This window comes from Vombatus ursinus, unplaced genomic scaffold (genome assembly GCF_900497805.2).
Source record: "Vombatus ursinus unplaced genomic scaffold, bare-nosed wombat genome assembly UNPS02014768.1, whole genome shotgun sequence".
NCBI classification, from domain to species: Eukaryota; Metazoa; Chordata; class Mammalia; order Diprotodontia; family Vombatidae; genus Vombatus; species Vombatus ursinus.
In genome coordinates this window covers 31,311,641-31,325,283 of record NW_020954546.1, presented here as the reverse complement: position 1 = coordinate 31,325,283, position 13,643 = coordinate 31,311,641, and the positions used below count along the sequence as shown (strand labels likewise).

The window sequence follows — 13,643 nt, the reverse complement described above, 5'->3', positions numbered from 1 at the left end:
AAGTGGAAAAGTGCTGGAAAAGTGGAAAGAGCTGGGTTCAAACTATGTCTCTGTTATTTATTACCTGTGTTACTTTGGGGAAATTACTCCATTTCTCTGGTCCTCAATTGTCTCATCTATAAAATGAAGAGATTGAATAATTGTCCCCTTCCAATAATAAGGTTCCTTTCAGTTCTAATTTCATGATCCTCTAGTATAGGTGTTCTTAATCTGGGGTCCACATACTCCTTAGATCTCAAGGGGGTCTATGAAATTAGATGGGAAAATATATCTTTATTTCAATATAATTGCCTTTTTTAAAAATCTTATGTAATTTATGCAATTTAGAAAAAAATTATTCTGAAGATGAGTCCATTGGCTTTACCAGAATGCCAAGGGGTTCTATGATACAAAAAAGGGTGGGGTTAAGAACCCCTGCTCTAAAGGAGATATGAGATAATAAATGAAAAGAACTTTGCCAAACCTAAAGTGCTATATAAATATTAGATGATGATGATGATGATGATGATGATGATGATGATAATTTGGGTTTGAGGAGGGAGAACCCTCCTCAAGTAAAAAGACCACATGTACCACTGGGTTTATTAAAGCTATGTGTTGTCAGGAAACTTCAACAGCCACATGTGCACTTAGCTTAACATCACTCCTGGACCTCAGAACCCTTGAACTCTGGGTTAAGCTGTAGAGCCTCCTGCTCTGGGCAGGAGGGACCATTCTTCCCACATGCAGAAGACTAGGTAAATAGTTGCAGCTTTCAATTGTGATATCACTGGTCCTGGGGTCTACCATCTTTAGGGAGTCTTCCAAAGCCTAGTTACAACTCAAGATCCTTTACTAAAGGTGAGGCAATGCAAGGTGACTGCAGGTAGAGGCTTTATACCATTTCTAGGAGGGCAAGGCAGAAAAAGGCCATAGCCCACAACCAATCAGCCTTTAGCATAACAAAATGATCCACTCCCTAGGAAACATTACAGAGTCTTCCTGTGGGATTCCTCAAGATGACCAAACTCTTGCCATGCTTACAAACAAGGGACGCAGGGTCCCAACTCCCAAAAGATTTTGCCTGACCTACCCTCATGGGATTTTTGCAAAGAAAGCATTCCCAAATCCTTAAGTCACATTCAAGAAACCAGTCTATAGGAACACAGCAATCATACAAAAGGAAGGGCAGGTACCACTTCTCTTGGGGGTTGGTGAGGGGAGCTCTTATTGGATCAGATGAGGGTAGAAACATAGAAGGAAATAATTTAGGAATTCAAGGTAGAGAAGGGTCCATCTAGGCAAATATCACAGCCTCCCAAACACATTTTCATGTAGTAATAGAATGGCAGGATTTTAGAGCTGTGAGGGACCTTAGAGACCTCCTCTTGAAGGAAGCACATAACTCATGTGTGTTCCACACCTTGCTTGGGTGGCAGTTCATTACTCTGCACTGAGTAACTAGGGGCCCGCCATGATGCCTGGTTCTTTTCCGTTTCTAAGAGGCAGCTTTAGATTAGGGATTTTGTGCCAGGTCTTGTGTTTCTTATGGACAACTATGTCCCCTGTGGTGATCAATGAAATGGGCTTAACAAAATAATAGTAATACCTATTTATTATGAAGTGAATAAATTTCAGTGAACTAATTAACATTTAAAATGTAAAGAAGGAGTGAGGTGGGTTCAGGTTAGGGACTGATATGAATAAAAATCTTCTAGTCACCATATCACTGAATTAAAGTGTCACTGATTGAGGGTATGGATTTAGAGGATGTGAATTCAAGTCCCAGCTCAGTCATTTATATGGTCTTGGGCAAGTCAACTCACCTCTGGGCCTCAGTTTTGTCAACTGAAAAATAGGACAGGGCTTGGACTAGATGGCCTTTAAAGAGTGACAAATTTGTTCTCACGGTTATCCAAAGCCAGTCGTTCAGACCATGAATTCTTTACTACCGATATGAATTCAGGTGAACCATTTGATCTCTTTGGGCCTCAATTTCCTTATCTGTAAAATGAAGGGGTTCCCTTCCTGCTCTATGTCTCTGAAGCTCCAGACTCCCAACCTCCTTCAATTATCTACCTATGGCTATTTCCATAAATTCTAGTCATGCTGTCCCCAATCACTCCATGGCATAAGCCTATGGCAGGTTCTCAAATACTGAATTCTTAAACAATACCCAGAGCTAAATGCTTGTATTTCAGGCAGATTTTGGAACCATTTCCGAGTTTAGCAGTGGTTGCCTAGTAAAACTAGGCATTGAAATGATCATGCTCAGGCTATTAAGAGAAAAGATAGAGTATGGGGAAAAGTTGTCCGTATAGCTCTGTGATTCCTATAGCATCCTGGATAAAGAGATGTTGTGAGTCTTCCTGATCAACACAATGGAAAGATGATGAACCCAGGAGTTAGGAGACATGAGTTCCAGTATTTACTTGGCCTGCCTTGTCTGGGTGGCCTTGGTCAAGTTACATTTCCTCTCTGTGCCCCATTTTCCTTCTTTATAAAGTGGCACTGGATGAAATGATCTTGACTAAGGATTCTTCCATCTATACTACTCTGTGATCCCATTGGGAGTGCCCTGGGATATTTCTCCATCTGCTTAGAGCCTTCTCAGTACAGGGATAGCCAAATGATGGCATAAACATAGAAACAGAATCTGGAGTAAAGAGAACTTATTCTGATGCTGTGGGCAAATCACTTAAACCCTCTGAGCCTTGGTTTTCCTCACTAGTAAAATGAGGGTAATAATTCTTCCATGATCTGCCTCACAGGTCTGTTGCAAAGAAAACATTGCCCAAGTCTTAGTTAGCTACAAAAATGTAGTTATTTTTATGGAGCCTCAAATTCTCATGCAAGTGATGTGTCATGCACCCAGCCATATTGATCCTTATCTTACCCATAATATCTAGGGAACTCTAGAGCATTGATGCGGCAAATTCCTCATCTGCCTGTGGTTCGGTACATAGTATCAATGGAGGTGAAGCTGTTTTCTCCTTGGTTTGTTTTAATTGAACTGCTAGGATGTAAGAGAAGAGACCTCTGACTTAGGAGCTGAAGCAAGAGGTGTATGGACACCTCATTTACATGCAAGCCTACTGTATTTACAGTGGAGAGCAGAACTGGCTGCTCCTAGGGAGCCTCCATCTTGTACCCTCATTCCCCCCAACCCTGGATCATTCACCTGGTGCTTAGGAATGTGCAGACAAGTGTTCCGTGTGCATGTCACGCTCTCTGTCTTTGCCGGTACAGTATCACTAATTAAATTTCATGCTAATGATCCCAGGAAGTGAACACAGACCACAAACCCTGATGATTTCAGCTGACGTGCTGAAAAGTACATTCATGTGGAAATGTCATGAATAAGTATGAATGCCTGGTCTACCCACTGTAGCAAAATATCCAACTTAGACTAATGTTTGGAATGAGGAAAGAACAATCTATCAGGAATTAGTGCCTTGTTTCTCTCTCTAGCCTTCTGTTCCCAAGGCTATTCCTCCCTTTCTCCTCCCTGCATCTGCCCTCCAAATAAGGGTATCATCTTTACCAGCTTAATTAGTATGCCAGCTTAGTATGAGTCAATGGTGAGAAAATCAAATGCATTCTTAGGCATTTGAGAAACATAGTGGACAGAGTGAAAGAAGTGATAGCCTGTGGTTTGGGTATATCTTCTATTTACTTATCTGTGAACAGGGTATATATCTCAGTAGACTATGTGCCCCTTGGGAGAATGTGAAGGGGATAAGCATTTATATAGCACTTACTACATTCTAGGCACTGTGCTAAGGGCATTGCAAATATTATATCATGTGATCTTCACAACAACCCTGCCAGATAGGTGCTGTTATTATCCCTGTTTTATAATTGAGGAAATGGAGGCAGGTAGAGGTTAAGTGGCTTGCCCAGGATCACACAACTAATGGGTGTCTAAGACCAGATTTGAACTTAGGTCTTCCTGACTCCAGGCCCAACACTCTATTCACTGAGCCACCTAGCTGCCTCCTTGAGTTCAGGGACTATCTCCCTTTTGTATTTGTGTGTCTAGCACAGTAATTATCATATAGAAGTTAATTAATAGACCACGTTTGATTGGTGGTTTGGTTAGACCACATTTGGGGGACTACGATTAGTTCTAGGTGCCAAAAAGGGTCATTGACAAGATGAAGGGTGTCCAGAGGAGGGTGACCAGCACAGTGTGAAGGGTCAAGAGATCATGTCATAAGGATTAAGGAGCAGGGGATGGTGAAAAGAGAAGAGGGGAGAGGAGAGGAGAGAACAGAGGAGAGAAGATAAGACTGAAGGAAGATGTGATATCATTTGAAGGCCTATCATGGGGGAAAAGAATTAGGCATGTTCAACTTGTCCTAAGAGGGCAGAACCAGGAGTCACAGGATCATAGATCATAAGCTGGAAGGACTCTCAAAGAGATCCAGAGAAGCTAAGTAAGTGACTTGCCCTAGGTCTCATACATAATATATTGAAGGCCTGGAATTTGAACTCAGGTCCAATCGCTCTAGGTTCAGCAGTTCAAATTCAGCACCTTTTCATTGGGCCTTGTTGCAACAATGAGTAATGTTGTAAAAAAAAAAAAGAGTTAGGACTGATGTAAAGAATAATCTATTAGAACTACCCAAAAGGGGAATGGGCTGCCTCAGGAAGTAGTGAGTTTTCCATTAGTAAATGTCTTTAAGTGAAGGTTGTACAACCACTTGTCAGGTATGTTATTGGGGGGAATTGTATTCAATGTGTGAACTGGAATAGGAGACCCCTGAGGTCCCTTAAAATTCTGACATACTGTAACTTGTGAAATTTGAGCCCATTTTATGCCAAGAGATACAATCAAGGCAGAAGAAATTATTTTAAAATAACAGGGAGCCTTAAGAACAGAAGGCTAAATGGAAGCACAATCTTACTGTGCTTCTTCTTCTCTTAAAACTTTTATGCACATACTGTTTCCCTGGCTCTGCATGAGTTTACATGTCTTTCTATGCTTCTCTGTATTTTTCATATTCATTATTTGTTAGGGGTTACAATATTCCATCACAATGTGTTTGGCCATTCCCAAATCTAAGCCTTTTTTTTTAAAGCAATATTTTATTTCTTTGTTGAATTCTGTGCAGATATCTGTGTTTGTATATTTTGGCCCAGATCAGCTGCACAGTCCATTTGTGATTTGCCATGTTTGTTTATGATTTTGGTGTCAAGAGAATTAAGAAAAATGTAAATTTTGGCTTAGGAAGGTCAGAAATATTTGATTGCAGTTTTCCTATTCAGAATTCCAAATGGGACACAGTGGGAAGACCACTGCCCCTGGAATCACAGGACCTGAGTTTGAATCCTGACTCTGCCTCTTATTGACCATGGGACCTTGGGCAAAGACACTTCATTTCTCTGGAAATCAGTTTCCTCATCTACAGAATGAGGGAATTGAAGGGGGCGATCTCTAAGGTCCTTTCCAGCTCCAGATATATTACCTATGATCCAATGAAATCCTAAGAGGATTTACTCTTTTTTTCTTTAACAGCAAAATTTTATTGGAGATGGGGGTTGGGGCGGGTGAATGTCCTCCTTTGGTTTCTATGTTTGTCTTGTGAAATCTACTGTCACATTTCTAAATCTGCATTACTGTGACCCTTACCATTCCTTCATTAATGGTCTTTTTTTGTTTCTCCCAACTGTTCAGTACATCAAGATTGCAAAGAACTTTGCAGTATTCACCCTAAATGGGAACAGGGCTCAGAAAGAATCAGTCTGAGGATTTTGGGGAGTGGGTGGGGGAGAGTGGGATTTGCAGTGTAAGGATGGATAAATGCTGTCACTGATTTTCCTTCTGAGAATAGTGTGCTGTCTGTTTTGCCTGGCAGGCTTCTAGAGATAGAGAAGGCTCTTTGCCTAGGGTCAGAGCATCCTAGAAGCATTTGTTATTAAAAAGTCAACCCAAGCTCTGTTCATGAATTATGTAGTTTAGAGTCTCACTAAAGAAAACTTATCCAGAAAAGAGAAGTCAGGCTTGATGGCTACTCCTACTTTCATGACTATATTGCAGAGAATGTATGGGATGAGTAAAACCACAAGTTCGAAATGCAGTCAATGTTCATCACAAACATTTTTAAAAAAATATTTCTATCTTTGGTTTTTACATCACTTTCATTTCCAAATCTGTCATCACCTCTTTCCTACCCAGAGAGCCATTCTTTTTAACAAATAATAAATTTGAAATAGAAAAAAAGCTTTTCAGTAAAATTAACCAATCTAGCAACTGAGTCCAACAATATATTCAATGTTGTGCACCTGTAGTCTCCCGCCTCTGTAAAGAAGGTCCAATCTCATAGTTATATATAAATCATAAATTGTAAACTGTAAATAAACTGTAACTCATAGTTATATATGTTTATGTAAGCCTTCTCATGATACTCTGTGTTCTTTCTAGCACAGTAACTGGTACATAGTAGACACTTATTAAATGCTTGTTAATTGCTTGATTCATATTCAGTGTATCTAATAGTAATATTCCAGCAATCCATATACCATATTTTTTCATCTGTCCCCAAGTGATGGATATTTAGTTTCTTCTAATCTTCTTTTTGATAAAGAAATCTTTTGGATATCAAATAAACCCAATTTTTGTGGGAACTTGTAAGATTCAAACTTGGCCAGAGAGTGGAATTCCACTAAACCAATCTCCAAGGAGAAAAGGAGCTCTGGGGAATCACCTCTTTTGGCCTTGTCTTCCCCAATCCAAATCACGACAGACTGAAGACATGGGAAGTGTAGAGGTGGTAAAAGGCTTCAAATTCTGCCAAGTAAAGCTGAGATGTGCTAGACCACAGATCTTCCATCTACTCTTTGGGAATTTCTGCCATACTACATCATGTCTGGAAAATTTGAGCTATCTCCCAAACTTCTAGAGGACACCGGCTTTCTTGAACTGTTTTTCTAGATTCCATAGTCAAGAACAGTCTTTCTAGCTTTCAGACAGCCACTTGACAGGAGGAACCTGATATTCTGATACCCAACTAGTTAGAACACTGGACACAGAGTTATGAAAAAATTGGGTTTATAACCCACCTCTGACACCTTGTGTGACTGTGGGTAAGTCATTTAACTTCTCAATTCCTGTTTTTTCATCTGCAAAATGGGAGGGGGAGGGGTTGAACTAGATGACAGATCTACTAGATGACCTCTAAGGTCTCCTCCAGCTTTAAATTTCTGATCCTATGATCACAGGTCATTCCAGGAATGATGGTCACTCAACTTAATGCCTCTTTGCCACACGGTATGTAGATATCCTGATATTTGTGAGGCTTCTGGGCACTTGTCTCAGAACCTAGAGCCAGAGGCAGGTCCAGTGGTTTAGTACAAAAGAGCACCGTTCGTTGTCTGGAGCCATCTAACTGAACTGGATTGGTCTTGGGACAACTTTGGTGGTGTAGAGGATGCCCGTGAATTTGGCTTGGCTTGGAACTTTGCTAGGGATTTCTTGGGGGTGTGAGTAAGGGGAAGCAGGTATCAACTAGTCCTTCAGACAAAGATTATATAGGATGAGGCTGTTCTAGGCCATCCTCCTGACCTCAGCTCCCTAAAATATTTTAAGTCCAGGGAGTCTATTATTTTGTAGTAGATTTGTGAATATCTTCTGGACCAGAGACCCCGGCTTGAGATGAAGCCAAAGCTTCTGTATGAGAATCTGGAAGAGTGTGCTTCCCTGGTCTAAGTTGTGGGAGTACAGGACTGGAATGGCCCCATTTTCAGAGCTTGTCTGACTCGATACTATCATAGCTTGAGGTCTCTCTGTGAGTGCCATTAAAGCATTCAGGGAGACCACAAAAGTTTGTGGTAGGGCAATAGTGATGGAAGGATTTGAACTTACAAAATTTCACCTCCAGATCACCATTCCAGGCATGACCTATTGTAGAAAAAAGAACTGCAATCTTGGGGTCAGGAGTCCTGTCTCTATCATTCTTTGCTGTGTGACTTTGGGCAAGCCAAACTTTTCTTCTCTAGTTCTCTGTAGAATGAAGGGATGGTACCTTGTCTTGAGGATTCTTCTGGTTCTAAGATTCTATGGTTCTACTGTTAGAGAAAGAGTGTTGTTTTTTTTTGTTTGTTTTCTTAAAAAAACAGGGTTTAAGTGTTGGTTCTGCTATTTAATAGCTGTCAGACCCATTCAACATGGGATTTCCCATATACAAAAGAGGTGATTTGAATGAGGTGATCTCTAGTGACCTTTTCAGATTTGACAATCTATGATTTTTAGGTACATTTTCACTCTGCCCTAGACTTCGACTTGTGTGCTGTGTCCATGCTCAATACATACTAGGTACTCTATGTCACATAATAGTTGTCACATTATTGGTACTTAATTGATGTTTGCTGACTTGCCTTAACTGTAGAAAGAGGTTTCTCAAAATGGTCCAGTGTCACAGAGGGAGTAAGTGTCTAAGAAATGATTCAAACCTAGGCCTTGCTGCTCTTCATTTCATTTTTAAAAAATTGACTAATTTCTTTTTAGTTTTCAACATTTGCTTCCATAGGATTTTGAGTTCCAAATTTTCTCCCCTTCTCTCCCCTTTCCCACCCCAAGATGGCATGCAATTTGATATAGGCTCTACATATATATTCATATTGAACGTATTTTCACATTAGTCAAGTTATAAAGAAGAATTAGAATCAACGAGAGAAACCACGAGAAAGAAGAAACAAACATAAAAATCAAAGAAAAATGCTGAGAACATGAGTAAAGGGTCACCCTGTCAGAGGGCAGAGTTGGACATCTACTTGATAAACACTTCTCCACTGCACCAGTGGGATACCATTCTTTATATGCTATCAAAAAGAAACCCAGAGCTAAGAAAATGTTTTCTGCTCAGGCTATGTAGAAGAGTTCAATCTTTCTTGAGTAGGGACTGACACTGACTGCTGGGTTTCCCTCCCTCTTGTCTTAGAGGATTTTGTCAAAGAAGGGGACTAAGAAGATCACTTAGTCCTTCCCCATTCATTTTACAGGTGAAGAGACCAAGGCCTAGAAAGTTGAGGTGATTTGTCCAAGGTCGTAGAAGTACTAAGGAGGATCTAATGAATTTGTCTCAACCTTACTTTCCTTCCCTGTGAAAGAAAGGGTTGGAGTAGATGACCTGTGGGATTCCTCAGGGAAGGCTAAATTGATTTAGAAAATTAGATGATTCTAAATGAACCTATGCCTCAGTCTTTGATGGGGTTAGCAGAAAGAACGCTAGACATGATCCCAGATGTAGAGCTGGAAGGGCCCAAAGAGACCATCTAGTCTAATCTCCCATTTCACATATGAAGAATTGAGTTCTAAAGGGGTTAAGCAATTTGCCCAGGCTCACACAGCCTGTGTTGAAGACAGGATTTGAACACAGCTCTCCCTGATTCTGAGACCAGTTCTCTACCCACTATATCTTGCTGAGGGCCATAAGAACCATGACAAGGATGGTTCAGATCCTTGCTCTATCATGTTCTAGACATGTGGTCTAGGACAAATCATTTCACATCTGTGATCTTCAGTTTCCTCATCTGTAAAATGGGGATCATAATCATAACACCTCCATCACAAGAGTCTCGTAATGAGAATCAAATGAGACAATATCTGTTAATTGTTGTTTTTGTTCAGTGGTGTCCTACTCTTTGTGACTCCATTTGGGTCTTTCTTGGTGAAGATACTAGAGCAGTTTGCCATTTCCTTCTTCAGCTTATTTGACAGATGTGGACCTGAGGCAAGTAGGATTAAGTGACTTGCCCAGGTTCACACAGCTAGTGTCTGAAGCTGTATTTGAACTCAGGAAGATGAGTCTTTCTGATTCCCAGCCCAGTGCTCTATGCACTGTACCACCTCAGCAACAACTATTTGGAATTCCCTGTAGATTGGATGATATAGTGGCCCTGGGAGTGCCAGAGTCTTTATAATTTTTTTTTTCAAGGTAGAAGGAGCTTTAGCAATCATGGAGTTAAAATGCCCATTTTACAGGTGAGGTAACAAAAATAGGGGGAGTGACTGGTCCAGTGTCACAGAGGGAGTGAGTGTCTGAGAAAAGATTCAAACTCAGGCCTTGCTGCTCTTCATTTCATTTTTTAATTAATTAATTTCTTTTTAGTTTTCAACATTTGCTTCCATAAGATTTTGATTTCCAAATTTTCTCACCATGTCTCCCTTCCCCTACCCCAAGATGGCATGTGATTTGATAAAGTTTCTACTTATACATTCATATTGAACCTATTTTCACATAAATCGAGTTATAAAGAAGAATTAGAACCAATGAGAGAAACCATGAGAAAGAAGAAACAAACAAAAAAAAAGAAAAAAAAAGAGAGAGAGAGCAAATAATATGCTTTGATCTGCATTCAGACTCAGTTCATTTTCTGGCTGTGGATAACATTTTTCATCATGAGTCCTTTGGAGTTGTCTTGGATCCTTGCATTGCTGAGAAGAGATTAGTCTATCAAAGTTAGTCATTGCACATTGTTACTGTTACTGTGTACAGTGTTCTCCTAATTCTGCTCCTTTCACTCAGCACCAGTTCATATAAGTCTTTCCAAGTTTTTCTGAAGTCCACCTGCTCATCATTACTTACAGCACAATAACATCCCATTACATTCATATACCACAGCTTGTTCAGTCATTCCCCAACTGATAGGCATCCCCTCAATTTCCAATTCTTTGCCATTGTGGTTTCATTTCAATAGGGAAGTTCCTGCACCAATGCAGGACACTCCCTTCTCTGCAATTTACAGCTTTAGGAGAGCTGCCTAGGCTTCTGAGAATTAGAGTGACTTGCCCAAGTTCACAGTCACTGTGTGTCAGAGGTAGGATTTGAACTTGAGTTTTCCTTCCTGAAGCCCATTCTCTATCCATTATTCTGTGTTCCCTCTCTAAGGGGAATTAATAGGACTCTTGAGTGTATATGTTGAAGGGTCAGCATCAGCTGGTTATCCTGCATTCTAGTTTCCAGAAGTAGGGTCTTACCATGTTTACGCCTCATTTCCAACCCTGATTCTGGTCATTGTTTTACTTTCTCTGGGCTGGAACCCCTTCCTTGCTTGCCTGTCAGTCAGCCCAGTTCTTTGTGCACTGGAATCCTGCTTCATTCCCCTACTCCGCCATCATCCTCTTGCCTCTGAGGCGATTCTCAAAGCTGGCTCCCCATTACCTGCTTGCCAGGCCTCTTTGCCACTAGCTGGTGCCTGGATCTCTGCCCATTGTCCCTTGCCAGATTCCCTGGGTGTTCTCTTCCCATTTGTCTGCACCTCTGCCTGGCCCTTATTTCTCTGACACTCACCTGTCTGCCCTGATGCCTGGATGCTCCCCAAAGGCTTGCTCTGTTCTGACAGATTTGTTTAGTTTCTGGGACCTCTCTATGCAGTTCCATCCTGTCTCACTCTGGGTTTTGTACTGGTTTTTCCCCTACCGGGAATGCACTCCTTCCTTACCTCTGCCTCTTAGAAACTAACTTCTATGGAACCAAGAGTCTTAGGAGACCTTTCCTTATCATCCCAATATACAAAGAGAGGCAGCCTTGTAGAGTGAGTAGAGAGCCAATAGCAGAGTCAGGAAGCCACTGATTCAAGTTGGGCCTGTGACACATACTGGTTCTGTGACTCTAAGAAAAGCCATTCAACCTTTAGTCCTTCTGGCAACATTCTAAGACTTGTAATTGCAAAATAGGCACCGATCTACATTGGTGAAAGGATTTTCCTCACTGGGAGTTCCCTGGACCAATAAAATCACAAGCCCAACCCCCCTTCCCCTCTCCCCCCAAGCCCATATTTATGTCTGTATACGCTGCTTCCCTAGACTGAAAAGCAGAGACTAATTCCTTTTTGTTTGTCTTTAAATCACCAGTGCCTATGTCCAGCGGCACGTAACAGAAGCTTGATAAATGTTTGTTGACTGACTTACTGATTGACTTTACTTGCCACTGACCAAGCCCTAGTTCAATTCAATTAAAAACAATTATTAATTGTCTACTATCTGCCATGTGCTATTTTAGTCCCTGGAAATGTAGAGATGAAAAATGGCACAGTTCTTGCCCTCAAGGAACTTTCACTCTAGTAAAGAGGATGAAATAGAATTAAAGTGAAGTATTTTACAAGATAGGAAGTGAGGGGACCACAAGAGAAAAAGAGGCCTAAAGTGCTCTAAGAAAATTGAGGAAGAAGAGGAGGAGAAGGAAAAGGAGGAGGAGGAGGAAGAGAAGCAGGAGGAAGAGAAAGGAGGAGGACAAGAATACCTATACATGGAAGGATCGGGGAAAGCTTTAGGGAGGAAGGTAGCAACTGAACCTTCAAAGAAGGGAAGGGCTTTGACAGGAAGCGGTGAGGAAGGAATTCATCCAGGCATGGGGGAAAGAGAGCAGCACTTCACAGAGACTGGGGAAGGCAAGTAGAGATCAAGAGACAAATAAAAAACCACTTGTATTAGAAAGGAGAGTTTGGAAGAGAGAGTATTATGAAATAAGGCAGGTAAGGTGGGTGGGAACCAAATTCTGAAGAGCTTTAATTGCCAGGCTAAGGAATTTGTATTCTAACCCATAGGATGTCTGAGGATCCATGGAACTGTTTTTCAAAATAACATTTCTCCAGAATTGTTTTTTGAAAGAGTATTTTCATCATTATTTCAATATAATTGATTTACTTAATTAATTTATGCAATGAAGTCTTGATAGCTTCCTCAGACTGCAGCTGGAGACAAAGAAGGCTAGATCCCCTGCTATATACCCCTTGTGCCAGAGGGAATTCCCTTCTCCCCTACCTCCTGTGTGCCAAGGCCAGGCATGTTACAGGAGCTAGACACTGGTCATCCTGGGCTGAAGGGACCGTGGGCCAGGGTGATGCAATAAACCATCTCTGAGCTTCCATCTGTCAAGAATAGAATTCACTTGAGGCAAAGGTTGATATTACTGAATTGCTAAGAAGAAATGGGATTTCTTTGTGAACTTCTGGGTCAGGGATAGTCTTCATTAATCTGGGTCTTGTGTCTCTCTGACAGAATCTCCCCGGGAGGAGAAGATACGTGCTATGGAAGTGATAGAAGAATGCTCACAAGGGGCCGTCTGTGAAGCGACAGGGCCAGCTTAGTGTCAATGGTCCTCACCATTTTGACTGGGGGAGTGGTGTTTGTTATATAGGCGACCCAATGAGCTAAGCTAGCTAGGCCACAAAGTGGCCAACAGCAGGCTTGCTGGAGCATCTAATCCATTGTTGGCTGGGGGCTGTGAGAGGGCCTCTGGGCTTAGTGGTTATGGCAAATCAAAGAGTTGGGGGGGGGCTACCTTAGATTTGGGAGGATTAGAACAGGTCACTCATTGCTTTTGAGCTTTATGATTTTTTTTACTTTTATTAATTGTTATTTTGTTGGAAAATTTTTATTTTAAAGCCACATTCATTCCCAAATACGTTCTTTTCCCTCTCCTACCCAGAAAGCTATCCATTAAAATGAAAATTAGAAAAGAAAGAAGAGTGGGTGGAGGGAAAGCCCTTCAGCAAAACTAAGGGAAGAATCAGCCATCTCAACAGCATGTCACCTCTGTAATCCACCACCACAGTGGAAAAGGGAGGAAGTGAGCCCAGGGATTGGTTGTAACATATACAAACGTTCTCTCTCTCTCTCTCTCTCTCTCTCTCTCTCTCTCTCTCTCTCTCTCTTTGGA

At 41.3% G+C, this 13,643-nt stretch overlaps 1 protein-coding gene across 1 annotated transcript in view; it reads left to right on the top strand.

Annotated features, from left to right (window-relative positions):
* LOC114042935 (acid-sensing ion channel 2-like) overlaps positions 1-13,071 on the top strand; it is a 29,955-nt gene extending 16,884 nt beyond the window's left edge. Inside the window, exon 4 of the mRNA XM_027861716.1 lies at positions 12,983-13,071. Within this exon, the coding sequence (XP_027717517.1) occupies positions 12,983-13,071 (89 nt within the window). The remainder of the gene's footprint in view (positions 1-12,982) is intronic.
* The last annotated feature ends 572 nt before the right edge of the window (positions 13,072-13,643 follow it).